Source organism: Astatotilapia calliptera, chromosome 13 (genome assembly GCF_964374335.1).
Source record: "Astatotilapia calliptera chromosome 13, fAstCal68.1, whole genome shotgun sequence".
Classification (NCBI taxonomy): Eukaryota; Metazoa; Chordata; class Actinopteri; order Cichliformes; family Cichlidae; genus Astatotilapia; species Astatotilapia calliptera.
Genome location: NC_137434.1, coordinates 17,677,016 through 17,689,677, shown reverse-complemented (window position 1 = coordinate 17,689,677; position 12,662 = coordinate 17,677,016). Strand labels below are relative to the sequence as shown.

Sequence of the window (12,662 nt, the reverse complement as noted above, 5' to 3'; positions counted from 1 at the left end):
TGGACAACAATCATATTATCCCAACGCAGGAACACAGAGAGAGACAGAGAGAGAGAGAAACACAACAATCAATAATGTACAATGACGTCTGTCTGACCACTTAAGTTCCCCCCAACAAGATGCTTCCCGCCACAACTGAAAGCTGATATTCACCCTTAGCAAATGTTCATATCACGGACACTTTGGACAAAAAAACAAAACAAAGCAGAAACTCCCTTCTGTACATTTAACTGCAACACATTTAACTGTAGCCTGTATGAGGAATTATGGGATAAGATTTCAAAACCGTTACTGACATAACTGCAGTTCCTGTTTTCCGACAAATGACACACGTTTAACTTGTCAGAAAAACAAAGAAACCAGACAAAATATTTGACTCTTATTATTCCTACTCATGCAACCGCCGAATAAAGGTTTATCTGTGCTCTGACTGGCTGACAACAGCTTTGTCAGGTTTCTGTCAGGCAGAGCGAGTGGTCCAGCACACATCAGCGACACCTCTCCAGCCATCCATCTCTTTCTCTCTCTCTCCTCTCTCTCCCGCCTCTGCATGTTTCACTTTGACAAATGTACAAGAACAGGCAGCTCCTGCAGGACTGTGGGAGGCGGAGAGGCGGGGAGGGGAGGTATGGATCGGGGAAATTGGATTTGATAGATAAATGTCTGAGGATAGCATTACTGCTCACTCTTTCTCTTTTGGCTTCATGTGTATGTGCGTGTAGGCTGCACGCACGCAGTGCGGAAACACTGTTGAGTGGACTCTTTTTCTCAGGCTACCTCTCAGACGGCTCATCTCAATAGCACATCAATGTTTAATGGGAACTAAAAATAACTTCACATTATAATGCTCCATGGACTTTTTGTGTGATGTTTGTGGTTGCTGGTAGAAATCAACCAACCACAGATTCATGGTGACTTTAACAGACATTTATTTTCTTTTTATTTATTGAAACTATACAGTTATTTAATTAATAAGCTAAACTGTCTGTTAGCATAAGACTTTAAGATGTGATTTTATGATATGTGACTTGTTTTGTATATAAAGAAAAGTTGTTGTTTTTAAGTGATGGGTCTTACCTGCAGATTTAGGAGTGAATTTGTCCCTGTTGGCAGCACATACAGCCAGCAGCCTGTAGCCCAGGTCCAAGTCAAACCCCTGCTGAGCAGCAACGCGACTCACCACCTGGAGAAAGAGCAGCGGATTGTGAGTATAGCTGCTGTCTATCTATCAAAAGTCCCCAAGTTGAATTTCTAAATATTCTCGACTGCTGAATTTATTAACTGTGCTCATATTTTGAGCCACTTTTGTAAATAAACTTCATTTCTCTTCAGAAAGAGTGAACGCTCACACACAAATACACACACGAAAAGACAGATAGTAAGATTAATGTGGAGTCTGCAGTCTGGCTCGCTCCAATGATCCAGAGTTGGGACGAGTTTGATGACTTTATCCTCCTCCAAGAGAGGCGAGAGTGCCAAACCACAGTCACTCTGCAGAAGGAGCAGAGCTTATGAAGGGTCACCTGAAACAAGTCTGCACTGACCAGGAAGTGAACTGGCCAGAGCGCGACACCCAGCCAGCCGGAGCGTGAGTCAGATGTCCAACCAGATGAGGAGAATGTGGGACTTTTTCATAGTGCTAGTAACTTTTTCTTTTTTATGAGATCATACTGAAAAGTGCAGGCTTTGTTGAATCTATATGCAACAGAGGAAATACTATGTAATTCTGACTGCGCAGAGCCCAATATAAACACACATTCACTAGGAGTTCCCCTGTACTCGCTACCAGGCATCCACCACCCAACTAAAAAAATCAAACAATAAATAAAAAGATCACAAGGTGATGGTGCATTACCAGCTGCTGGCCAGATATTACATTGCCCCAGATGTTCTATGAATGGCTCAAATGAAAACAGGAAGGTATGCAGTTCCAGGGGATGTCCAGACTAACCTCTGGATAGTCTGCAGAACTGTCTGCTCTGAAAGCACCTGAAATAATAGGTATTGGGGTATTTTTCTGTCGATTCAAGCTTCAGTTAGCGGGTAAATATGTCTAAGTTTTTCTAATCCATCTACTATTAAAACACAAAATTGGAATAGTTTGCACGTTTCTATCCAGTTATGCTTTTACTGCTCTGCCAGTGTGTTTAGGATTATTGCCATGCTGAAAGATGAGGATCTTTGCTGCAATCAGAGGATCTCCAAATGGTAATGCATGGTAAATCAAAATCAGACTTTTCCATCATTTTAACAAGAACCCAAACACCACTGGGTGAAATGCAGCGCAAAGCCACGAGAGAGCCTCCACCGTGTTTAACAGATGCCTGTATACGCTCACTGCTGCACCTCTCTCCCAGTTTCCTCCATATATATTGATATAAAATTTCAAATTTGAGTTTGTCGCTCCATCAGACTGATTTCAGAACAGTCTTATGTAAAGTGGCATATCTCAGCCTGAAGAATGGCTTCTTGACAGTCGCCCTTCCACTGAGACCATTTATAATGAGGCTTTAGTGAACAGTAGATGGATGAACTGAAGGAGCAAATACATCTATTAGGTGGCAGGTTTTAAGCTAACAGTTTTTTGGGAATCATCTTATTGGTGCAAAAATACTTTATGCCTGCTAAGCTGTGTTAACTTTGGCATTTTATTTTTATAGATTAAACAAAAAAAGGGAACAAATGATGTGTTTTTGCAACAGGATGCTAGTAACAAGGTGCCAAAAGCTACAACTTAAAACTGGTTCTTTGCTAAGTTGCCTGTTATATGTAGACACAACACTGATTCATCCTGTGAGTTAGGTTCCTTTTTATGCTTAAATGATTCATCGGCCAGTGTTACAGGGGTAAGCACACTAAAAACCTTCCTCTTAAAATAATCATTTATAATGAGTAGACTTAAAATGAGTCAAAAAGCAGCCAATGTCCAAAGAAAGAAAGAAAATAAGTTTCTCAAAAACACTTTAAACAATTAGAAGCAAGTCTGGCTCCTTGGAAGCAAAACAAAAAAAGAGAGGTGGCTCGACACTTGTGCACAATACTGTAAAAAGCTTGGGAGGTGAAAAAAGAGAGAAAACTGGTGAAATGATGTCAATAATAGGGTTTATTTGATTGTTCCATTCAGGAGAATAAAATATGCAATTCTACACTTCCAGTGCAACTTGCATTATATCCATCTGAAGCTGCTCAGGACACATCAGGATTAAGCAAACTATTCTGACAAACGCTCAAATCGTGTTGTTGTCAATGGCTTAATTTCCTGCGTGAGTGAGTCTGCCCTACAGTTTATACAAGGCAGGCAGCCAGTTACAGAGGCTAGCATAGATTCAACATGGATTTAACAGTGTTTCACCTCATAAGCCTTTTTCAGCTTAATCTCCCTCTGAGGATGTGCATCCAAGCACATATTTCTGTCAATATGAAAACAGCGCTGTGAGAGGTGCTGAAAGGGTTAGTAGGCCACTCACTTTCTTGTTTATCTATTTGCCAAAGAGAAAAGGAATCAGTTTTGTAGTTTATTTTTAACTGCTGTTGAAGTCATTCGTGAAAGACGGCTCCTTGTGAACTACGTGGGAGAATTTAGAAAACTGTGGAATCATATACAAAAATAATACATATGTCTGCATCCACTACACTACCGCCCACACATTTTGCATAAATATAAAGAAACAAACAAAACACAAAAAAAACACTACACCTGTCATGTAAAGTGTCATTCTAACAGTGGAATACTTGTTATTTGCGTCATCTCTTCCTGATTTTAAAGCCCCCGGGGAACAGGCGCATCCTCCACATGGAGCATGCGTTCAATTAACAGTCATGTTTAAATTTCTCTTTGGATCTCTGATACACAACCGGCATAAAGACAAAATCCTGAAAGAATGCACAGACTTGTTGCGTGTTCTAATTCTCCAGATAAGCAGCAGTTTGCTCCAAGTCTGACGAAACAATTTAGCTGATGGAAACCGCACCATGCTGAGAGGGATCTCAGTGGGGGGGCTCGATTGTATAGCTCCTTATCGGCCTTTAAGAGGCTTTTATTGTGATTTACACATTAATGAGCATTTGTCTGTTTGCTCACGTGAACGCTTGGACTGGGAACAGCGTTCTTTCAGTGCTGCAAAGGCTTATCTTTGCAATAAACACGTGAAACACGCAGGTCTTTGCTCTAAGGGCTCGCACACATGGCTGCGCATGTAAGTACGTGTGTGAGAGGTTTGTACACACCTGGTGAGAGCCAGCTCTCTGGCCCTGTGCCCAGATCGATGAGCAGCAGCTAGCGAACTGAAAGGCGATAGCCAGAGGTGACTGGGTAGTTACAAACCTCTTCATACCTCTTCTGTGTATGTGTGTGGTTTTGTGTGTGCACAGCACAATGTAGCAGCAGCTGACGACAACTTCTGTCAAGAGCCTAAGCAGCTAGATCACCTCTGGATCCAAATTACAACGTGCTATTAACAGCTTTGTAAAACAATCTGAAATATCTACACGAATATTACATGAAACTTGTGTATATACGATCCTAAACGTCGGCTAAAAGCCTCAGAGGTGGACACATCCTTATCCAAATCTAATTACTGTTTTCCTTGTGTTCAAAAAAGTACCTGAAAAACTCAACAAAAACCATAATTAGTGTTTGCGTACCGTCAGACATCCCATGAGACTTTGCTCGAAAGGTCGCTGGAAGGCCCGGGGATCTCCACACCAGTCGAGCAGCTCTGTGGCCGCTGAGTGGAAGTTGGCTGGGTTCTGTAAGTGCTGTGCAAACAGACAGAAAGGAGACTGCTATTAGAGACAATGGGAAATAATGAGTGTTATTTTTTTCGCATTAAGTACAAATTGGAAAAACACTGAACCCAAGTAGTTTTGCAGCCTTGTTCTCCCCCCTTAAACTGCCTTGATTTAATGTCTTGTGTTTCTCCGCAACCCTGTGAGGACCTTGACTCTTTCCAATATACGCCCACTCAGGGCTCAGCCGCAATGTGGGAAGAAGATCACACCCATATCAACAATGATGCCAGTGTTTCTTGTTAATCTCTCTTGGCAACACCCATCCCTCACCCCCATGACCCACACAGCAACCAAATCTTTCCCTCCAATTCTCCTTCTCTCACTTCCCCTCATTCCCTGCCTGTTCTCAGTGTAACAGAGCCCAGGCACCATTACTCCACTGGCTGACTTGGCTGTGCACAAAGAAAACAACCTTGGTCCTGGCAGCTATGTGTGCAGACTCAATACGAGCCGTTGGTGTGTTGTCTAATCTCTTTGAGTCTCTGTCTGTCTCTCTCACTTGTTCACTGAGGCCTGAAACAGTTGAGTCTTTTCTTCCCAGTGTCTGAAGGCTACTGAGGCTGGCAGGACACAATAAGCGGTTTTAAAATTGGGCTCCCTTTCTTCACGGCTCAGGAGGTTAATAGCTCTGAAATGGCGCAGAGCTGCAGCTCGTTCACTCGGCGAGATTGAGCCCACTTGAAAGCATTTATTATTCTCATCTAGAGCTGAAGCGTTATGTTTTGTGTGCTCTTGGAAAGAAGGTAGAACTATTGTCTTTAGGGGGCAGCAGAGGTGAGCATTTCTGAAAGGGCAGCTTTCTGGCAATGTGTGACAAAAGGGACTCCTCGTTGCAAATGCGACGTGTCAAGCCGGTGCCCGCCCACTGAGAAAATCTCTGAGAGCGTCCAACGATATCATGGGCTTCAAGAGAGGCCTTGAGTGACTCATCTTTTGTGATGTGAAGATTAGGCATTATAGAGTTAGTTGTAGACTCTCACAGGAGTCTGACTGATGACGAAGAAAAGCAGAAAGAGTGAGAGAAAGTGAGAGATGCTCTCATCGAGGTTCAGTGAGAGGGAGGAGAAGAGCCTGCTCTAGATGAGTGATATAATCTGGCATTATTGCTGCTTGATGGGAGGCGTATCAACCTCCAGCGCGAGAGGAATCAGAACTAGCACAGCAGGGGCTGTCTGTCTAGATCTGAACTCACAGCTCCTCCTGCCGCAGCGCTCGCCACCAACTCTGCCTGACAACCTCGACTCTGGTGTGAGGGGGAGGACAGCGGAGTGAAACAGCTCAGCTGAGTTTCAGGAGGAGGATGGGGCCTGAGCTGTTCTTGTTGTTGTTTAGGGTTGGATGAGGACAAGAACTGGTAAGCGAGGGAGAGAGAAGAGCAGCTGCAGCAGTGATGGGGCTTTAGCACACCAAGAGACAGACGTCTGACAGACTGTCCTCAGCGAGATGACGGACCGGCGTACTCCTCTTTTTAGGCCAGCAGTGGTTCAGGCTGTTCAGTGCTTACCTGGCTGCATGAAAAAAACACGACACAGAAAAGGGCATAACAGCTTGCTCTGTGCCAGCGGCTTTCCCCAAACCAAAACAACACCCTGCTAGCAGAGCTACCACAAGCTCAGCGCTCAATGACTAGCTCAGAGCCTTTGAAGTCAGGTTTACGACAAGCTCCATTACAGCAAAAGCTGAGGAGTACATAAAACAAACTACAATTAGTGCGTTTATTAAGCCAGACGTGTTAAATCCGCCTATTACAGGCTTATCGGTGACGCCAAGGAAAGTAAGCGAGGGGGATTTTAGACGTGAGCAGTGTCAGTTACTTCAAATTGTATTCACTTGAAATGAGCTGACGTTTCAAAAAACAGAGCCTTTCCAAGATTTGGTGTCGTGCAAAAGAGCCGAGGCGATCTGAGCCTGTTCAGATGGAGGTTATTATGAAAGGTGCGCAGGAGTTTAGGAGGGAACGCGGGAATAAGGGGGTGGAGGTGGGAGGTTCAACAATGGGTAAAGAGAAATTGCAAAAAATCACAAGCTAAGAAGCTCCATCATTCACTGAGTCACTCTAAGGCATGGTGTCATATGGATGTTTTCAGATATAAAGCATCACACCCACGTAGCATAAATGAATATGCCCACAGCCAGCCAGCTAGCCAACCAGTCTATGAGCTCTTGTAGACGATTAATCACAGGCAGAGGCGGTAGCCCTGGGTTATGTCTGTCTGTATATATGTGTGTCTATGAGGAGTCTCCTGAAAGCTGACAGTCAAAGAAGTATTTAAGCAAAACCACAACAAGGGTAGGCAAACGTCAAGAGTCAGGAACGTGAAGTAAGGGAACACAGGACCAGGAGAAGAAGGGAGGGGGGCTGTTATGTTGCTAGTCGCTTTGAAGTCTGTTCCTGTGTTAGCTGCCAGATTTGCCTCCCCCTCTCTCTCTCGCTCTATGACCCTGTGCAACTTGATCTGTGTGACTGGAGCTAATGGCCAGAAAAACTGATGCCCAAATAAGGTGCTGAGGGGAGAAAGTAATGCAGGAAGGATGAGGAAATGTACATTCTTCTGTCTTTGCCTCTAAAAACTGTGTCTGCAAAGGAGTAAAACAAGGAGGAGGAGAGAGGGCTTCTACACACTGCTCTGCATACACACCTGTTTGATGCACTGCAGCCTGTCATTGGTCTGCTGGATGTGCCGGTCCATTGATGGTAACGTGTTCATCTTGACGTCTCTATCGGGACTCCATTAAAGAGCTCTTTTACTCTGTAAAAGAAGAGGATGGGGAGAAGTACAACTGTTACAACAGGTTTCTGTCAGGTCCCCCAGTGCGTGCAGAGTTTGCAGGCTGTAAATTTCAAACAGTAGCTCAAGAAATGTTTCAAACTGAGAAGCCAGCTTGTTTACGCGCTGACTCACTGAAGGGTTTGATCAGCCTCGAGCGCATATTTTTGGCAAATGCACGAAACTGAGATGTCCTGCAGCAGCAGCATTAATGACAAACGGAAACATGATGAAACTGAAAGGAAACTGTTGCAGCTTTTTTGCTAACTATGTGAGAAAAGTCTCACACTGCAAAAGAGAAAAGACAGCTGTTAGCAACCCTCAGAGCTGAAGTTATCATTGTGCCGTGGACAAACAAATCAAACAGAAGATAAGGTTCTTCTTTTTCTCTTTTTCTTTGCAACAACATGAACAATTGCCACCGTGCGTTCACTTTTCTGAGCATCTCAGAGAAATATGCTGAGATTTGGATTAATGGGTATCGTGCTGATTTGCCAGCGAAGCCCCCGTCCCTCACCATCCCTCTGTGTTTATCTCTATCAGTATTGGTCCGCTTCACATTCCTCCACACAAAAGGCCAACAGAGAAACCACAGGTGGGGGTGGAAAGCTGCTCAGCACTGATAAAGGGTCCCCCAAGATCCCCTGCTGCGAGAAACAGAGCGAAAGAACAAACACGATCGAAACACAGTGCTCAGCCTGAGAGTTTTCATCTGTAGCGCTCAGTCTTGTGCACCTATCTTAGAAAGAGCACAGCAATATGCACACACACTCTCTTTTACACACGCGCGCGCACACACTCTCGCACTTAAGAGCATGTAAACACAAAAGCTTGAATGCTTCACTTTGATTAAACGTAAAGGTAAAACTTCAAAGCAACACTTTAAGAATAAGACTGTATTACTAATCCTCCGAGCTTAAGCATTACCAGATTAGAGTTACACAGAGTGCACTTACAAAGTCTTGAACATCACCAATACACTGCTTGCATGAGTAACAAGGAATTCTGGAGCAAATGTTGTGAAATGCCTGGCAGGGAAATGTCTCATCGCGCTGCACGGTGTGGGCGCTGACTGTCCTGAGGAAACTGCTAAATCCGTAGAGTGCGAGCCACAAAGTCACTCTGACTGTGCAAAACTTGACCCCTAACTTTGTGTGGCCTAATTCTGCCATGCTGCTGTGCCTCCCAGCGTCCAGCAGATGTCTCCCTCTCCTGCTGCTAACCAGCATGTCTCTTTTTATACACTACACCTGGAGCAAGTGGTCCAGAGAGGCCTCCTTTAAGCCCTGACAAGTGCTACAAATCCCCCTTCAGCAAGCAGGCAGCTCCACAGACCGCTAACAGGGCACGCTTCAGCCCAGCGCTGGCCGTCTGACCTTGTGGCTATTGATTAACTGTTTCTCCTCCAGCTCCCCTTCCTGCTGTCCCAACACATCAAGACTAGAAAGAAAAGAGGAGGGCCGGGGGCTTTGGGGTGGAGATAGCTACATATTTTAACCATCTTTCCCTCCTTCCCTCTGTTGCACTTTCACAAGGTCCAACACACACACACACACACCCCTCCCCTCCCCATCAACATACAGCTCTTTTGTTAGTCGATGAAAAGATGGGCCCTGAGGTTCTGAAAGGAAAATGAGGTGGAAATGTGACTGGTTGGCCAGGCTGCGCTCAGTCAGCGGCATTGTAACTGAGACTAGAAGCCAATTCACCTGACTGACCGACCGTCCGCGCTGTCAGACCACCCAGCAGCACACGCCCATGTAATGTGTTGCGTAACAGATGATGCTCCATTGTAGACGGAGCAGAACATCTCCCAGTTGCCCCACACCCTCACTCCTCCTCCTGTACTTTCAAAACGAAACACGCTAATCTGTTATCTGATCACTGGGAGGGGAAGCTAAATGTTTTACCGCAAAATGTTGAAATCTCTGCTCTCAGTTTTCCACAGATTCACTGATTAGGCTGGAAAAAAAAACCTTATGTGTGTGTCTTAGTGTAGCAGTTGACTTTTTCCCCCCTCCTTTCCAGAGTTATATTTTTCTGTTTTTGGGCAACTTCCATCATTGTTTGAGCATGCACAAGCCACAGACAGACCTGCTTAATCTTTATTGTCTTCCCAACATCTTAATCAGCAACAGTCAGCACTGCTTACCCGAGGTGCAAAGGAAAGCATTACACATCCAATTACGATGTGCATATTACGACCTCTCTACAAAAAAGCAGTGGGAGGATGCTGCTATGAATCAGTGCAGAGTAAGAGCAAAATATAAGCAGTGCTAACATCCAAGGAAGCTTGTGTTCTTTTTTTTTTGTTGTTTCCCTCCTTCTCTTTCTGTTTCTGAGCGAAAACGAGCTGGGAGAAACGGGGCAAGAAATAAGCAATCCTAAACAAAAGCGCAGTGATATGAAAGGCCCTGAAGAATGGCAGGAAGAGGGAAAGAAGGGCTAGGCTCGGTGGAGAGAAGAGACGGAGAGAAACAAAAAAAAGAGTGTTGAAATGATCTCTTCATTATCAACAGCAGCAGCACGCACGTGCACAGACACAGCGTACGATCACTCATAGCGCGAGTGATTTCTCATTTCAGACAAATGACTACCACCTTTGTCAAGTGCAGCGAGCTTTGTGAATGTGATCGGTCGTTACACGGAGGCAGCTGTGCAGGAGCTTGTGACACATCGCAGTGCTATGCATTGCGTGGGAATACATTAGGAGCAGGGTTGGATGATATGGTTGCAATCAGCGCCTTGATAGGTCAATCACAGTATTCTCCAAAATCAATGCGCAAGCAGTGAGATGCTAATGAATGCAAAATTACCTGCGCAGACATCAGCTGACGTTACAAACTAAAACTGTAGAAGCTGTGTGCTGTGCACTGATGAAAGAACGGGCCCCTTTGCTCCCTCGAGGGCCAATCTGACACTCACTTAAATAATCTGTTCACACACACTTAAAAACAACTAAACGTGCTAAAAGCACATTTAAATATGTTATAGGTTCATAGCGTGCCAGTAATACATAATAATAGGTCCAAAGTTAGCTTTAACTCTGTGGTCACAGAGCATTACTCATAATCCCATATGACTTTTTGATGACTTGCTCATCATCTTTACAAAGGCTGCATTGTTTCTGTCAGTCACTGCAGGTCGGCAGTTGGGTCCTTACAATTCGCTTTTGTACTTTAGACAAAAGGATGTAAATGAGATGACGAATGAAAAGATTCATGTGCAAAATAAACTCTTTGTGGGAGTATAGCAGGACCTTAAAGTTTATTTTATTAGTTCTTAATTATAGCCTGTTGATAAATAATAGCGATGTAAAATTATCTGCCTTATTGAGGACCCAAACTACTGCAGCTACGCAAGCTGTAAGTGCAACATGCTGTCGCCGCTTCCTTGAAATTTCTTTAACGGTTTTTAAAGTTGAAGTCGGAAAAGGTTTCACGGTGCCTCGGGACGGGTCTATTTCAAAATAATGAAGGGCTTTTACATAACCACGTGGAAAATTATATACTGCTTTAATGCTGAATCTATGCTGTAGGTGAAGTGCAGAGGGGAGTTCTGAACAATGACAAAAAAAGAGCAATCTGATGAAGTCTGACCAGTGATCAACTTCATTTTGAAAAGGAGAACTCAGTTCTCTGGACTCAGCGGGGGATCTTCACTCCTCCTCTTCATCTTCAGTCATATGGCCACAGATTTTCTTTTCGCTCTCCTCTCCTACAGCCCCCCAAGACATCATTAGAGCCACCCAGCATGCGAGTCCCTTACACCACCTTCCATTTTCCATTCTATCATTTTCTTCTCCCCATCCCTCATATCTCAACCCTCCTGCCACTCTTCTTTCCTCCCTCACTCCCTCCCTCCCTCCTCCTTCCCGGGGCCCCATGTGGGAGCTGCCATAACAGGAGGTGGAATGGATTCATTTGCTCTAATGTGGTTTGGGCTGCAGCGTGGCACGGCACAGAGCGACACTTTATCCCAGTGCACTGAGCTTCTCTCCCTCTCTTTCTCTCCCTGTGTGCAGTTCATGTGTTTTCAAACAGGCCAATCAACACCACTCAGCTGTGATGGCCTCTCTTTACCTCTCCCTCCCACAATCTCTGCTCTCAGTATGTCTGTAAAAAAGCCACCAGCCATTTCTCTCTCTCTCACACATACACGTTATTATCTTTAGTGGCAAACTCACAATGCCATACAGCAGCTATTTTCTTTATATTCTCCAGTCCACTCCATTTTATTGTCAGCTTTCTTCATTTTTTTCTTTACAAACCTCCTTGCATCTTCATATCTTTGTTTTTCTGCCTTGTTTCTGTCTATTTTGTTGACTCCCTGCTAATCCTCTCCTCCGCTAATCTCTACCCTTCTCCTTTTCCCTCTCAGCAAAGCCAACTATTAGTCATATCGCTCCCTCTGGGCTTTATAAAACTCAAACCCTCTACACCATCACAACCACCAGCCTCTATAAAAATGTGAAACGACTTGTCCCAGGGGTGGAAAAAATAAACTCTAAATGTTGCTGTTTGTTTATCTTCTGTTTTAATGTGACAACCACAGGAGCACCGGGCAGCTATGTGACACCCAACACTACAATGCAAACAGCTGTGATGTGGGGATATGCGAGCGGCTCTGCTGCCGTCTATAAATATGGAGCTTCTGTTGTGGAATATTACAGGTATGCACCACCAGATACCCCCGGGAACAGACGATTATTTCACCACTCTATATGTAAGTTCAAAAACGGAGCACCATGTGCTAAGTGAACGGAGAACTGAATCCTATAATCTTTTAAGTTAATTTTAATTAACAGTCATGGTGAGGACAGCTGTTACAATTAGTTACCTTTTAAATTTATTTTTAGATTAGATTTATTTTTCTGTTTATAAGGTGAAAAATAACTTTTCATGAGTTGCAGTACTGTGCAAAGGTCTCAAGCCATTTATATATTGATTGGAAAATGGGAAATAGGCACAGCAGTTTATTGAAACACTGGCAAACATACACGGAGATTGAATTTGTACACTTCTAACAGGCTTGAAAGTCAATATTTGTTATGATCACCTTTATTCTTCAACACAACCTGAACTCTTTTAGGTACGATTTCAC

At 44.1% G+C, this 12,662-nt stretch overlaps 1 protein-coding gene across 4 annotated transcripts in view; it reads right to left on the bottom strand.

Moving 5' to 3' along the window:
* The window catches only part of zmiz1a (zinc finger, MIZ-type containing 1a), a 107,354-nt gene that overhangs the window by 23,999 nt on the left and 70,693 nt on the right, over positions 1–12,662 (bottom strand). For all 4 annotated transcript variants that reach the window (XM_026189863.2, XM_080287762.1, XM_080287764.1 and 1 more), the window contains 3 exons: positions 7,431–7,541; positions 4,645–4,758; positions 1,078–1,183 (listed from right to left, as the gene is read on the bottom strand). In XM_026189863.2, coding sequence (XP_026045648.1) covers positions 1,078–1,183; positions 4,645–4,758; positions 7,431–7,499 — 289 coding nt within the window. In that variant the 5' untranslated portion in view covers positions 7,500–7,541. The remainder of the gene's footprint in view (positions 1–1,077; positions 1,184–4,644; positions 4,759–7,430; positions 7,542–12,662) is intronic.